This window comes from Nomascus leucogenys, chromosome 10, assembly GCF_006542625.1.
Source record: "Nomascus leucogenys isolate Asia chromosome 10, Asia_NLE_v1, whole genome shotgun sequence".
Classification (NCBI taxonomy): domain Eukaryota; kingdom Metazoa; phylum Chordata; class Mammalia; order Primates; family Hylobatidae; genus Nomascus; species Nomascus leucogenys.
This window is the reverse complement of record NC_044390.1, coordinates 3,049,315-3,060,607: the sequence shown is the minus strand read 5'-3', so window position 1 is coordinate 3,060,607 and position 11,293 is coordinate 3,049,315. Positions and strand designations below refer to the sequence as shown.

The 11,293-nt window shown below is 55.5% G+C and overlaps 1 protein-coding gene across 4 annotated transcripts; it reads right to left on the bottom strand.

The window, feature by feature from the left end:
* Window positions 1-424: 424 nt before the first annotated feature.
* On the bottom strand, window positions 425-4,160 carry ZNF579 (zinc finger protein 579). 4 transcript variants are annotated; one of them, XM_030819574.1, is made up of 4 exons: window positions 4,062-4,160; window positions 1,268-2,913; window positions 849-999; window positions 425-701 (listed from the first exon to the last, which is right to left on the bottom strand). In XM_030819574.1, the coding sequence occupies exons 2-4, from the start codon at window positions 2,909-2,911 to the stop codon at window positions 493-495; spliced, it is 2,004 nt and encodes a 667-aa protein (XP_030675434.1). In that variant the 5' UTR covers window positions 2,912-2,913; window positions 4,062-4,160; the 3' UTR covers window positions 425-492. The 4 variants fall into 4 exon arrangements, with proteins under 4 accessions (XP_030675434.1, XP_030675435.1, XP_030675436.1 ...); XM_030819576.1 differs by having other exon boundaries at window positions 580-706; XM_030819575.1 differs by lacking the exon at window positions 4,062-4,160 and having other exon boundaries at window positions 1,268-4,048.
* Between the last annotated feature and the right edge of the window lie 7,133 nt (window positions 4,161-11,293).

The following is an 11,293-nucleotide window of genomic DNA, read 5'->3' as shown; positions in this document are numbered from 1 at the left end:
CTCTCTCTCTCAAAAAAAAAAAAAAAAAAAAAAAAAAAAGTGTGACTGAGGAACCAAACTTTTACATTTATTTCATCTTAATGACTTTACATTTCCGTATTCTAAATTTAAATGGAAATAGCCATGTGTGGCTGCTGGATACCATGCTGGACAGTGAAGATGTAGAATATCCCATCATCACAAAAAGTTCTCCCAGACTGGGCAATATAGCAAGACTCCATCTCTACAAGAAATTAAACAGTCAGCTGGGTGTGGTGGCATTCACCTGTAGTCCTAGCTATTTGAGAGGCTGAGGCAAGAGGGTTGCTTGGGTCTGGGAGTTTGAGACTGCAGTGAGCTATGACTGCACCACGGCACTGCAGCCTGGGCAACAGAGTGAGGGAAGAAAGGTTATGGAAACTTTTCTGAGAAAAAAAAAAGTTATGTTGGATAATGCAGGGCTAGAATTGCAGCTCTTTCAGAGGAGGGTATTGGACCCCTTCTCCTCAGTGCCTAGTAGCACCGCTGACATAGAGTAAGGGTGTGGTAGGAGTAAGGCGCGGAGATTCCACAGGGCAGTGGTGACGATAATCGCGCGGAGCTTCCACAGGACAGAATGAGGATGATCCATCTTCTCACATTCCTGTTTCTTCTCAACCCCGCCTTCACCGGCTTCTTGCTTGGTTGAGGGCCACGTATTTTCTGATGCAGCTGTGTCCTTCCTGCTCTGAACCCAAGCTCAGGGTTGGCTGGACAAATCCTGACTCGCCCCAGCGACCCAGCCTGCCCCACCTCCACAGAACACCTCGCTCTCTTGGGTTTCACGAACTCACATTTATTCACAGACAGACAAAGGGACAAGGACAGACCTTTGCTCACTGGGGACCCCCAGGGTCTGGCAGTTCCAAAGAGGTGATGGTGTCCAGTGTGTGTAACGGGGGACAGGCAGGCGGGGGCGTCCCCACCAGTCTCCATCCCTCTGGCCAACTGTCCGCCGCCTTTTTTTCCAAGTCGTCCTGCCTTAAGACACATGTTGGGGTGAGCGGTTCCTAACCAGCATCAGGGGTTCTAGGGGCGGGCGATGGGGGAGGAAGGGGCAATCCAGGGCCCCCCACTCCTTAGTGTCAAGGGCGTGAAGGGGACGGGTGGGTAGACAGAGGAGGTGGCTCCTTCAACTTCCCTCCTCCATTCTGCAAACCGGGGAGCTCAGGCGGAGCGGCGGAGGGCAGGGCGGCGAAGGTCAGGAGGCCAGGCCCCCCAGCCCGCGCAGGTGGGCCTTGCTGTCTACCTCTTCCTCCTCCATCTCGAAGGCTGAGTGGTCTTGGCTGTCGAAACAGGAGGCGCTGAGGAAGACAGGGGGAGCCGGCGGGGACTGGGGTGGGGTCCCCGGAGAGGGCGGCTCTTCCTTAATGTTTGCGAGGGGCAGCGGGAGCCCTTCTTCCTCCTGCTCGGCCTTCAGGGGCGGCGGGGGCGGTGGCGGCGACGTCGGGGCCTGGGCCTGCAGTGCCTGCAGCGCGGCGGCCCTCTCCAGCTCCGCGCGGTGGCAGCGCTGGTGGCGCAGGAGGCTGTAGGCGCGCGAGAAGCGGCGCGGGCAGCGGGGGCACGGGTGCGGGGCTGGGCCCCCCGCGTGCACCTGTGCGTGGCGCGCCAGGTCGGCCAGGCGCTTGAACTCCCGCTGGCAGCGCACGCACTGGAAGGGGCGCGCTCCCGAGTGGGTCACCCCGTGCTGCCGCAGGTGCGCCCGGCGCCTGAAACCTTTGCCGCACTCTGGGCACCAGAAGCGGGGCTCCCCGGCGGGGGCCCGAGCCGGGGCGGCGTCGCCTCCGTTCTGCCCGCCTTCTCCCCCTTCCGAGGCACCCCCGCACTCCGCCGCCTCGCCCCCCTCCGGCCCCCTGGCTGAGTTCCGTGCACCCGAGGCCTTGTCGTCCTTCTTGCCCGCCGCGGGCAGCGGGGCCAGCAGGCTGAGGGGGCCGTGGACGCGGCGGTGCTGGCGGAGGTAGGAGGCGAGGCGGAAGGCCAGGCCGCAGTCTGGGCACACGAAAGGGCGGTCGGTGGAGTGGACCAGCCGGTGGCGCGACAGGGACCAGGGCCTGGCGAAGGCCTTGAGGCAGATGGAGCACTGGTGTCGCTTGGGGCGTGGCGGGGGCCCCCCTTCACCCTCCTGTTCGCCCTCGGGGCGCAGACACGGGTGCGCCTTGAGCTCGCCCTTGGTGGCGAAGGCTTCGCGGCAGCGCAGGCACAGCAGCGTCCAGTCTGCCTGGAGCAGGACCTGTTTCTCCTCCTGCCTCCCGGCCGCCAGCGCCAGCTCGGCCCTCAGCTCTGCTGCCCCGGCCTCGGCCTCCTCGGACTCCGACTCCCGGGGCTCCGCGGCGCTGGTGGGCGCAGCCAGCGTGGCCGGCTCCCCCGCAGGCCACGTCTCAGGCCACGCTGCGGCCGCCTCCTCCTCCGTGGCCCCCGCTGCAGCCGTGGTGGGCTGCTCCGAGCCCCCGTCCTGCGGGCCCCAGCTGGGCTCGGCCGTCTCCTTGGCCACCCTCTCGATGGCCAGCTCGACCTCGCCGCCCGCGTGCTCCTGAGCCAGGTGGCGCCTGAGCTGGGCGGGTTCCGGGAAGGTGCGGGGGCAGGCGGCGCAGCGCAGCGGGGGCTGGGGCCCGTGGCCGCGCAGGTGGCGGGAGAGGTGGGCCGGCCGGCGGAAGGCCTTGGGGCACAGCGGGCAGGCGTGGGGCCGGAGCCCCGAGTGGCTCAGCCGGTGCCGGGAGAGGTAGTAGGGGAAACGGAAGAGGCGGCCGCAGGTAGGGCAGGGCAGGGGCGCCCTAGGGGCTCCAGCGCCCCCCCTGCCACGGCCACGGCCTCGACCACGGCCTCGGCCACGGCCCCGGCCTCGGCCACGGTGAGGTGGGCTGCCCTGGGCGGGTGGAGGAGGCTGCGGATCCATGCCTGTGGGGAGAGAGGGGAGATATGGGAAGCGGGGCAGAGATAAAAAGAGGTGCGTGGGGTGTGGCAGAAGGAGAAGCAGAGACAGCGATGGAGAGGCAGAGAGGGTCAGGTATTCAGCCAGGAGAGAGATATGAGACAGAGACAAAGATGAGAGACACCTAGGAGAGGCGAGAGACGGAGAGACAGGAAGAGAGAGATCAGAGACAGAGCGACAGAGCAGGGAATAGAGACAGGAGAAGGCAGAGATGGGAGATACAGAGAAGTGGGGATGGACAGACAGAGACCAGGAGACGCAGAAAGACAGGATGGTGAAAGGCAGAGCAGAGAAGAGACGGAGGAGAGTGAGGAACACCCAGCAGAGAGACAGAGACACAGAGAAGAGGAAACAAAGAGACTTGGAGACCCAGAGGCAGAGATAGTGCAAGCGCAGAGATCAGAAAGCAGTGGCGGGTTGCCGGCCGGGGAGACAAGGAGACAGAGACACAGAGGGAGTGAACTGGGCAGAGGCACGGAGGGGGACAAAGTCAGCGAACCGCTTCTGCTCCAGGCCCCCCGGCCAGGCTGAACATTTTGGGAGGGGCTGGGACACAGCCCATGGGGCCTGAGTGGAGGGGGTGGGATTCGAAGCCGGTAGGCCCGGGAAATGGAGTGTGTTCCCAGACGCCAGGGGCTGGGAGAGGTCGGGGAGTAGGAGGGTTCAGACTTCTGGTCTGAGTTGGGAGGGGGCTAGGGGCCCAGACTCTTGGGGCTGATGGGGATGGGAGCTGGGGATTGAGACTCCTGGGTCCAGGTCATGACAGATTGGGGAATCTGGACTCCGGTATGGAGGAGGTGTGGATTCCTGGGTCCCGGTGGAGGAGGGGCTGGGGAGGGGGCTGGGCTCCCAGGACAAGGGGGAGGCGGGGGCTGGGGACCCAGCTGCCCGGAATCCCCAGGGAGGAGGCGGCTGAGGGCCTGACCCCTGGACTCAGGAGGGAGGTGGGTGGGGGTCGGGGGTCCCAGGTCCTAGAGGGGGGCCAATCTTCTCTGGGCCAAGCCTGCAGCTCCCCGAAGGCATGATCAGCAGAATTGGGGCCGGGTCGAGGCCCTGAGGATTTCTTAGCCCTGGGCCTGGGGCTTGGCCCTGGTCACTGGGGCCGGGTTCTTACCTCGCCTCCTTGGCTCCTTTCTTCCTTCCCCACGGCCGGCCAAACGCGGACGGTGGTGGCAGGGAGGGAGGGGGGCCTGAGCGTGGTGGGGGGTGGAGGAGGAGGCTGGGCTCGGTGTCACTGCCTAAGCCTTCCCCCCGGAAACCTGGCCTTTCCTCGGAGCCTGAAAGAGGAAAGACTGGCTGGGAAGCCGGAAGCGGGAGGACGGGGGACCTGGAGACGGGAGGAGGGCAGCTTGCACTACAGGGTCCTGTGAGGGGAGGGGACTGGGGGCCTGTCCCCCGGGCTCCCAGAGGGCGGAGGGTGCTGAGGGCCTGGGACACTGGGTCCAGCTACCCCCGGCTCCCCAACATGCACACACACATATTCATTCATTCCTTCAACAAATACACATTTATCAAGTCCTGTCTGTGCCAGGCACTGTGTCAGGCCAGGGCGGGTGGCTGGGGGAGGAAGATGAATGAATCAGTGACAGAGGCGTCAGAAAGTACCGGCACTCTGGATGAGAACCTGGCTCCAGCCTTCCCTTGGCTGTCTGGGTGAAGGATTCTCCCACTTTGAGCCTCGGTTTCCCCCTTTGTGAAAGCCCCTGCAAATACTCATTCAACCCTACGCGACCAATATTTACTGAATATCTACTACGGGCCAGCCTGCATATATTTGTCTACATATATGCATATTCACTGGGACCTTAGCAGCCAATGTTTACTGAGCACCTACTATGGGCTGGTGCTGTCCTTGGTGCTGGAGCCACAGTGGCAAAAACCGGAGCTCACTGTCTGATGGGGAAGGCAGATAGACACGGATCAATCACGCTGGAGTGCGTGTGGGGGAACGTGTGCTCCGAGGCCGGGAACTGCTATGGGAATGCAGAGAACAGAAGGCACTGAGCTGAGCTCACACTGGGAGGAGGTGATTCCGGAGGTCTTCCTGGAGGCAGCAATGTTTCAGCTGAAATTGGCAGAATGAAACCAACCTGGCGACATCTCAGAAACCTATTTTGGAGCAGAAAAGGCATTTTGCAGGAGTATACCCACAGCTTGACGCTGTTTGTTTAAGGTTACATTCCTGCCAAACAGTGCTAATGAGAGTGTGAGCAAACAGGTCCTTTCATACACAGCTGGGGCAAGTAGAACTTGGAACACTCTTAACGAGCCAGCAATTCCAAGAATTTATTCTTCAGAGGCATCTACTCGGAACTGCACAAAATAATGTCTGCGCCAGGTTAATCACTGCAGTACTGCACATCACTGCAAACAGCTGAAACCAATCTAAACACCCATCTGTAGGAGAATTGAGTAATAAATCATGACTGATCCACCCAGTGGAATACTAGGTGTCCATAGAAAAGAACAAAGAAGCTCACCGTGTGAATATATGGTAAGTCTCCATGTGATAACCTGTGGAAGAGAAAAATGGAAGGTCAAGTACAGCCTGCAGCCTGTTCTGGGTTTGTGTGTGTTCTGGGATTGTGTCCAGATGAACTGGAACAAGAGAGAAGAAACTGAAACTGGCAACATAATCTAACTTCCAGGACAGAAATTTACTACACTCTATCCTTCTGTTTTTTTGTTTGTTTTTGTTTTGTTTTGTTTTGAGATGAGATCTCCCTCTGTTGCCAAGGCTGGCTGGAAGAAGTGCAGTGGTGTGATCTCGGCTCACTGCAGCCTCGACCTCCCGGGCTCAAGCAATCCTCCCACCTCAGCCTCCTGAATAGCTGGGGCTACAGGAATGTGCCACCATGTCTGGCTAATTTTTGTAAGTTTTGTAGAGATTGGATCTCCCTATGTTGCCCAGGCTGGGCTTGAACTCCTGGGCTCAAGCGATCCACCTGCCTTGGCCTCCCAAAGTGCTGGAATTACAGACATTAGCCACTGTGCCTGGCCTTTCATACTTTTTTAATTGAAAACCGTGTGAATGTGCTATATACTCAAAAAAGTAAAGGAGGCCAAGCATGGTGGCTCATGCCTGTAATCTCAGCACTTTGGAAGGCCCAGGTGGGCAGATCACCTGAGGCCAGGAGTTCAAGACCAGCCTGGCCCACATGGTGAAACCCCGTCTCTACAAAAAATACAAAAATTAGCCAGACATAATGGCACATGCCTATAATCTCAGCTACTCAGGAGGCTGAGGCAGGAGAATGGCTTGAAACCTGGGAGGCAGAGGTTGCAGTGCGCTGAGATCCTGCCATTGCACTCCAGCCTGGGTGACAGACCAAAACTCCATCTCAAAAAGAAAAAAAAAGTAAAGGAAAAAGAAATGCATGGGAATTATAAAAATAAATGAAATGAAAAATAATAGCTTACTCTTGTGAGCGTATTACAAATGTGAACCCATTTACTCCTTGCTTTATGAAGTAGGTACCATTATTTTTCCCTTTTACAGAGGATGAAAGTGAGGTACTAGAAGTTTCCAAACCTAGTGAGTCTCAGTAAGAAGTTTCACTTCACAAACAGATAGGAGAAATGATAGTGGATCAGAAGCATGATTTTTAAAAAATAATAATAAAAGGCCGGGTGCAGTGGCTCACGCCTGTAATCCCAGCACTTTGGGAGGCCAAGGGGGAGCATATCACTTGAGGTCAGGAATTTGAGACCAGCCTGGCCAACATGGTGAAACCCTGTCTCTACTAAAAATACAAAAATTAGCTGGACATGGTGGTGCGCGCCTGCAATCCCAGCTAGTCCGGAGGCTGAGGCAGGAGAATCGCTTGATCTCGGGAGGCGGAAGTTGCAGTGAGCCGAGATCGCGCCACTGTACTCCAGCCTGCAACAGGGCAAGACTCTATCTTAAATAAATAAATAAATAAATAAATAAAATAGGAATGGGGTCTCACAATGTTGCCCAAGCTAGTCTTGAATTCCTGAGCTCAAGCAATCCTTCCACCTCCGCCTCCCAAAGTGCTGGAATTACTGCCGTTAACCACCGTGCCCAGACTAGGGGCATGCTTTTTCAAAGCACCTTGTTCGTAATACTATATTTTAAAGAATATGTACCATGGAATAAAAGTCTAAAAATATCCGTGGTACTAATAGGCACCAAATTCAAGATATAAGTTATGTTTGAGATAGGAGAGGCAATCAGATCTTGGAGGGGGTGGTCTGTGGGGAGTCATTTGTATCCCTAATATTTCAAAGCTGGTAGTCAGAATATGGGCGTGTGTATTTTAACATTCTTTTTGTAAAATACACTTAAAATTTATAATTGTAACCATTTTAAATCACACAGCTCAATGGCATTAAGTAAATGTTGCACAACTATCCACACTGTCTAGTTCCAGAACTTTTTTTTTTTTTTTTTTTTGAGACAGAGTTTCGTTCTTGTTGCCTAGGCTGGAGTGCAATGGCGTGATCTCGGCTCACCGCAATCTCCGCCTCCCGGATACAAACAATTTTCCTGCCTCAGTCTCCCAAATAGTTGGGATTACAGGCATGCGCCACCACACCCGGCTTATTTTGTATTTTTAGTAGAGACAGGTTTTCTCCATGTTGGTCAGGCTGGTCTCAAACTCCCGACCTCAGGTGATCCACCTGCCTTGGCCTCCCAAAGTGCTGGGATTACAGGCATGAGTCTCTTTCTTTCTTTCTTTCCTTTCCTTTTTTTTTTTTTTTTTTTTTTTTTTTTGGTAGATATGGGGTCTTGCTTTGTTCCCCAGCCTGGCCTGAACTCCTGGTCTCAAGCAATCCTCCCGCCTGAACCTCCTAAAGGGCTAGGATTACAGGTATATGCCACCATGTCCAGCCTAGTTCCAGAACTTTTTTTCATCAGCCCAAACAAACCCTAAGCCCATTAGCAGTCATTCCCACACTCCCTTCTATCCTCAGCCCCTGTCAACTAATAATCAGTTTTCTGTCTCTATGAATTTGCCTATTCTGGACATTTCATATCAATGGAATCATACCATATGTGTTCCTTTGTGACTAGCTTCTTTCACTTTGCATAAAAGTTTCTCCTCTTCCTCCACAAAGGACATTGCCCCCCTCTTTTTAAAAATTGAGACAGGGTCTTTCTCTGTCGCCCAGGCAGGAGTGCATTGGTGCAATCACGGTTCGCTGCAACCTCCACCGCCAGAGCTCAAGCGATTCTCCCACCTCAGCCTCCCAGATAGCTGAGACTACAGGCATACACGCCTGGCTAATTTTTGTTTTTGGTAGAGACCGGATCTCACCATGTTGCCCAGGGTGGTCTTGAACTCCTGGGCTCAGACGACCAGCCCACCTCGGCCTCCTGAAGCACTGGGATTACAGGCGCGAGCCACCGCACCCGGCCAGCATAACGTTTCTAAGCTTTATCCGTGCCATAGCATCAGTCGGTTCTTCATGCCTTTTTGTGGCTGCATAGTATTCCTCTGCTCGAGTGCAGTCATCCCTCGGTGTCCGCAGGCGATTGGTTCCAGGACTGTCCTCGGATTCCAAATCCCCGGGTGATCGAGTCCCTTACAGCCTCCTATCTGAGGGTGCAGAACCCACGGATGTGGAGGGCCGCTGTCGCCTACATTGTGTTTATCCATTCATTTGTTGATGGACATTTGGGTTGCATCTATCTTTGGGCTATTGTGTATAAGTTTTTGTTTGAACAGCTGTTTTTAATTCTTTGGGGTATTACCAAGGATGTGTCTACTATTTTATCATCTATATTTTGAAGGCTTGAAAGATGGAGGAGGAGGAGGAGCAGGAGGAGGAGGAGGAGGAGAAATAATAATGAATTCAGGAATGGAGGTGATAGAAAAGAAAACTTTAAGCAGAGAGCACAGCACATGGAAGGGGGTTTGCGCTCTGCTTCCCCAGCACATGGTGGGGGATGGGGTTGGGGGTCTTGCATTAGGGCATAAAGGAGGCCAGTGTGGCGGAGAGAGGCCAGAGCTGCACCCAGCGACCGTGCCGGGCCTCCGAGTCCAGGCTGAGCTTGGACTCATTCCGAGTGCACTGAGAAGCCATTGAAAAGGTTTTAAACAGGAGAGTCACATGATCCGATTAGTGTTTTAGAGAAATTCCTGTGGGACCCGCGTGGAGGCCGGGCCGGATGCTGGGGAGACCGAGTCGGGGAGCCGGGAGGAGGAGGGGCGCGGGCCCAGGTGCTGGAGGGGGGCCTGGGCCCCTCGACCTCCGGCTGAGAAGGCGGCTCCCTGGGCAGGGGGCGGGGCTTGTCGCTGACTGGCTCAGGGCTGGACTCCCGGATGCCAGTCCCACCGTCTCCCCCTCCTCATTGGCTCTCCTGCTCCCGGTCCCCCTCCCTCCCGTCCAGCCTCCAGCACCCAGAAATCCTATCATCTCACTCCTGAGCCCAACACCCTCCCGTCCATGGCTCCCCATCTCCCTCGGAATAACACCCAGAGCTTCCCTAATGACCCCCACGTGCACCCCGGCCCTCAAGGCCCTGCTTGCCTGGACCCCGGGGCCTCCCTCCCTTCCTACCTCCCTCTCCGCGTTACACCGCCCTCTCGGCTCTGTCCCGAGTCAGGGCCTTTGCACTTGCGGTTGCCCCGGCCTGGAAAGCCCTCCCGAGGTTTCCATCCAGCTTCCCTTACGTCCCTCACTCCTACAGCTCCCTGGAGACACGTGTCTGGTCCATCCAGGCTAAAATAGCCTCTCGTCACCCTCTGGCCTTCACCTTGCCTTAATTTTCTTTTTTCTTTTCTTTTCTTTTTTTTTTTTTTTTTTTTTTTTTTTTTTTTTTTTTTGAGTCAGGGTCTCGCTCTATCGCCCAGGCTGGCGTGCAGTGGTGCAATCCCAGCTCACTGCAACCTCTGCCTCTTGGGTTCAAGCGATTCTCCTGCCTCAGCCTCCCGAGTAGCTGGGATTACAGGTGCCTGCTACCACGCACAGCTAATTCTTTTTTGTATTTTTAGTAAAGACGGGGTTTTGCCATGTTGGTCAGGCTGGTCTCGAACTCCTTATCTCAGGTGATCCTCCCGCCTCGGCCTCCCTAAGTGCTGGGATTACAGACGTGAGCCACGGCCCCGGCCTTTAATTTTCAACATGGTACTTATCACGAACACACACTAGGCAACGTGTGAATGTCCCATGGATTGCCTATCTCCCCTCCCACTAGAATAAAAACTCCACGAGGGCAGGGGCTTGTTTTGCCTGTTTGCTTAACGGCTCTGCCCACAGGTGGCTGCCCGGGACAGACAAGGGGCTTAACAAGCATTTGTGGATAAATAAAAAGGGATGAAGGGTGAGAGGAGTGAGGCGGATTCGGGCTTCGGTATTGGGATGTGAGGCCGTCCCTGAAAGGAAGAAGGCTCGGGGGCCCGCGGGAGACCCCCGCTCAGGCAAGCGTGCAGGGGGAGCTGGCTGGCTTCAAGGTCTGCACGCAGGAATCGGCTCGCCAAACACAGGCGTGTGAGTCGCCGGCGTCTGGCTAGTAATTAATGTTTTGCAACGGTTGAGATCGTCTTCAGGGTAAAATTCCCGCTCCTGTCCTCTCCTCGCTTCCCACCCCCCGCAACCTCAATCGGCCCATCTATAAAATGGGGCCACTATGTGACGCGTTAGGTGCAGTGTCCAGCCCAGCACCGGGCGCTTGTGAGACACAGGAAATGCGATGAGTCCTTCTCGTTACCGCCCCAGAAGAGAAAGGACTGTGGTGCAGGTGAGGTGGGTGGGAGCCTCAGCCTCGCGAGGTCCCTATTCATTACTCCCTGGCCGGCGGCCATCTCCATGGCAACGCTGGCGCCTTTCCAGTGCGCAGCTCCCGGGCTGAGCCTGTCTCTAAGCCGGTCTCGGAGTGGGCGGGTCTTGTCCCTGGGGGCGGTACCTGCCTCGAAGTGGGCGGGCCTTGTTTCTCGAAAGAAGATATTGTTTTTTTAAATCAGAAAGCATGTCTGGTTTCTGAGTGGCGGTTGCAGAGTGGAGAGGACTATCTCTAAGGTTTAGCTGATTTTATTCCCAAAGGATGAGCTTTTTCAAATAGGCAACAGTGGATCTCCATTCAAAAAGTCTCCCTTGTGTGCTAAACTCTTACTTATTTTCTCCTCCCGGAATATATGTCTTCCTCCTTTAAATTTTCCTTTCTTTTTCTTTCTTTTTTTATTTATATTTTAAATTTTAATTAATTTATTTATTTTTTCAGACAGACGTCTCGCTCTGTCACCCGGGCTGGAGTGCAGTGGCGTGATCTCGGCTCGCTGCAACCTCTGCCTTCTGGGTTCAAGCGATTCTCCCGCCTCAGCCTCCCGAGTAGCTGGGATTACAGGCGTACACCACCATGCCCAGCTAATTTTTGTATTT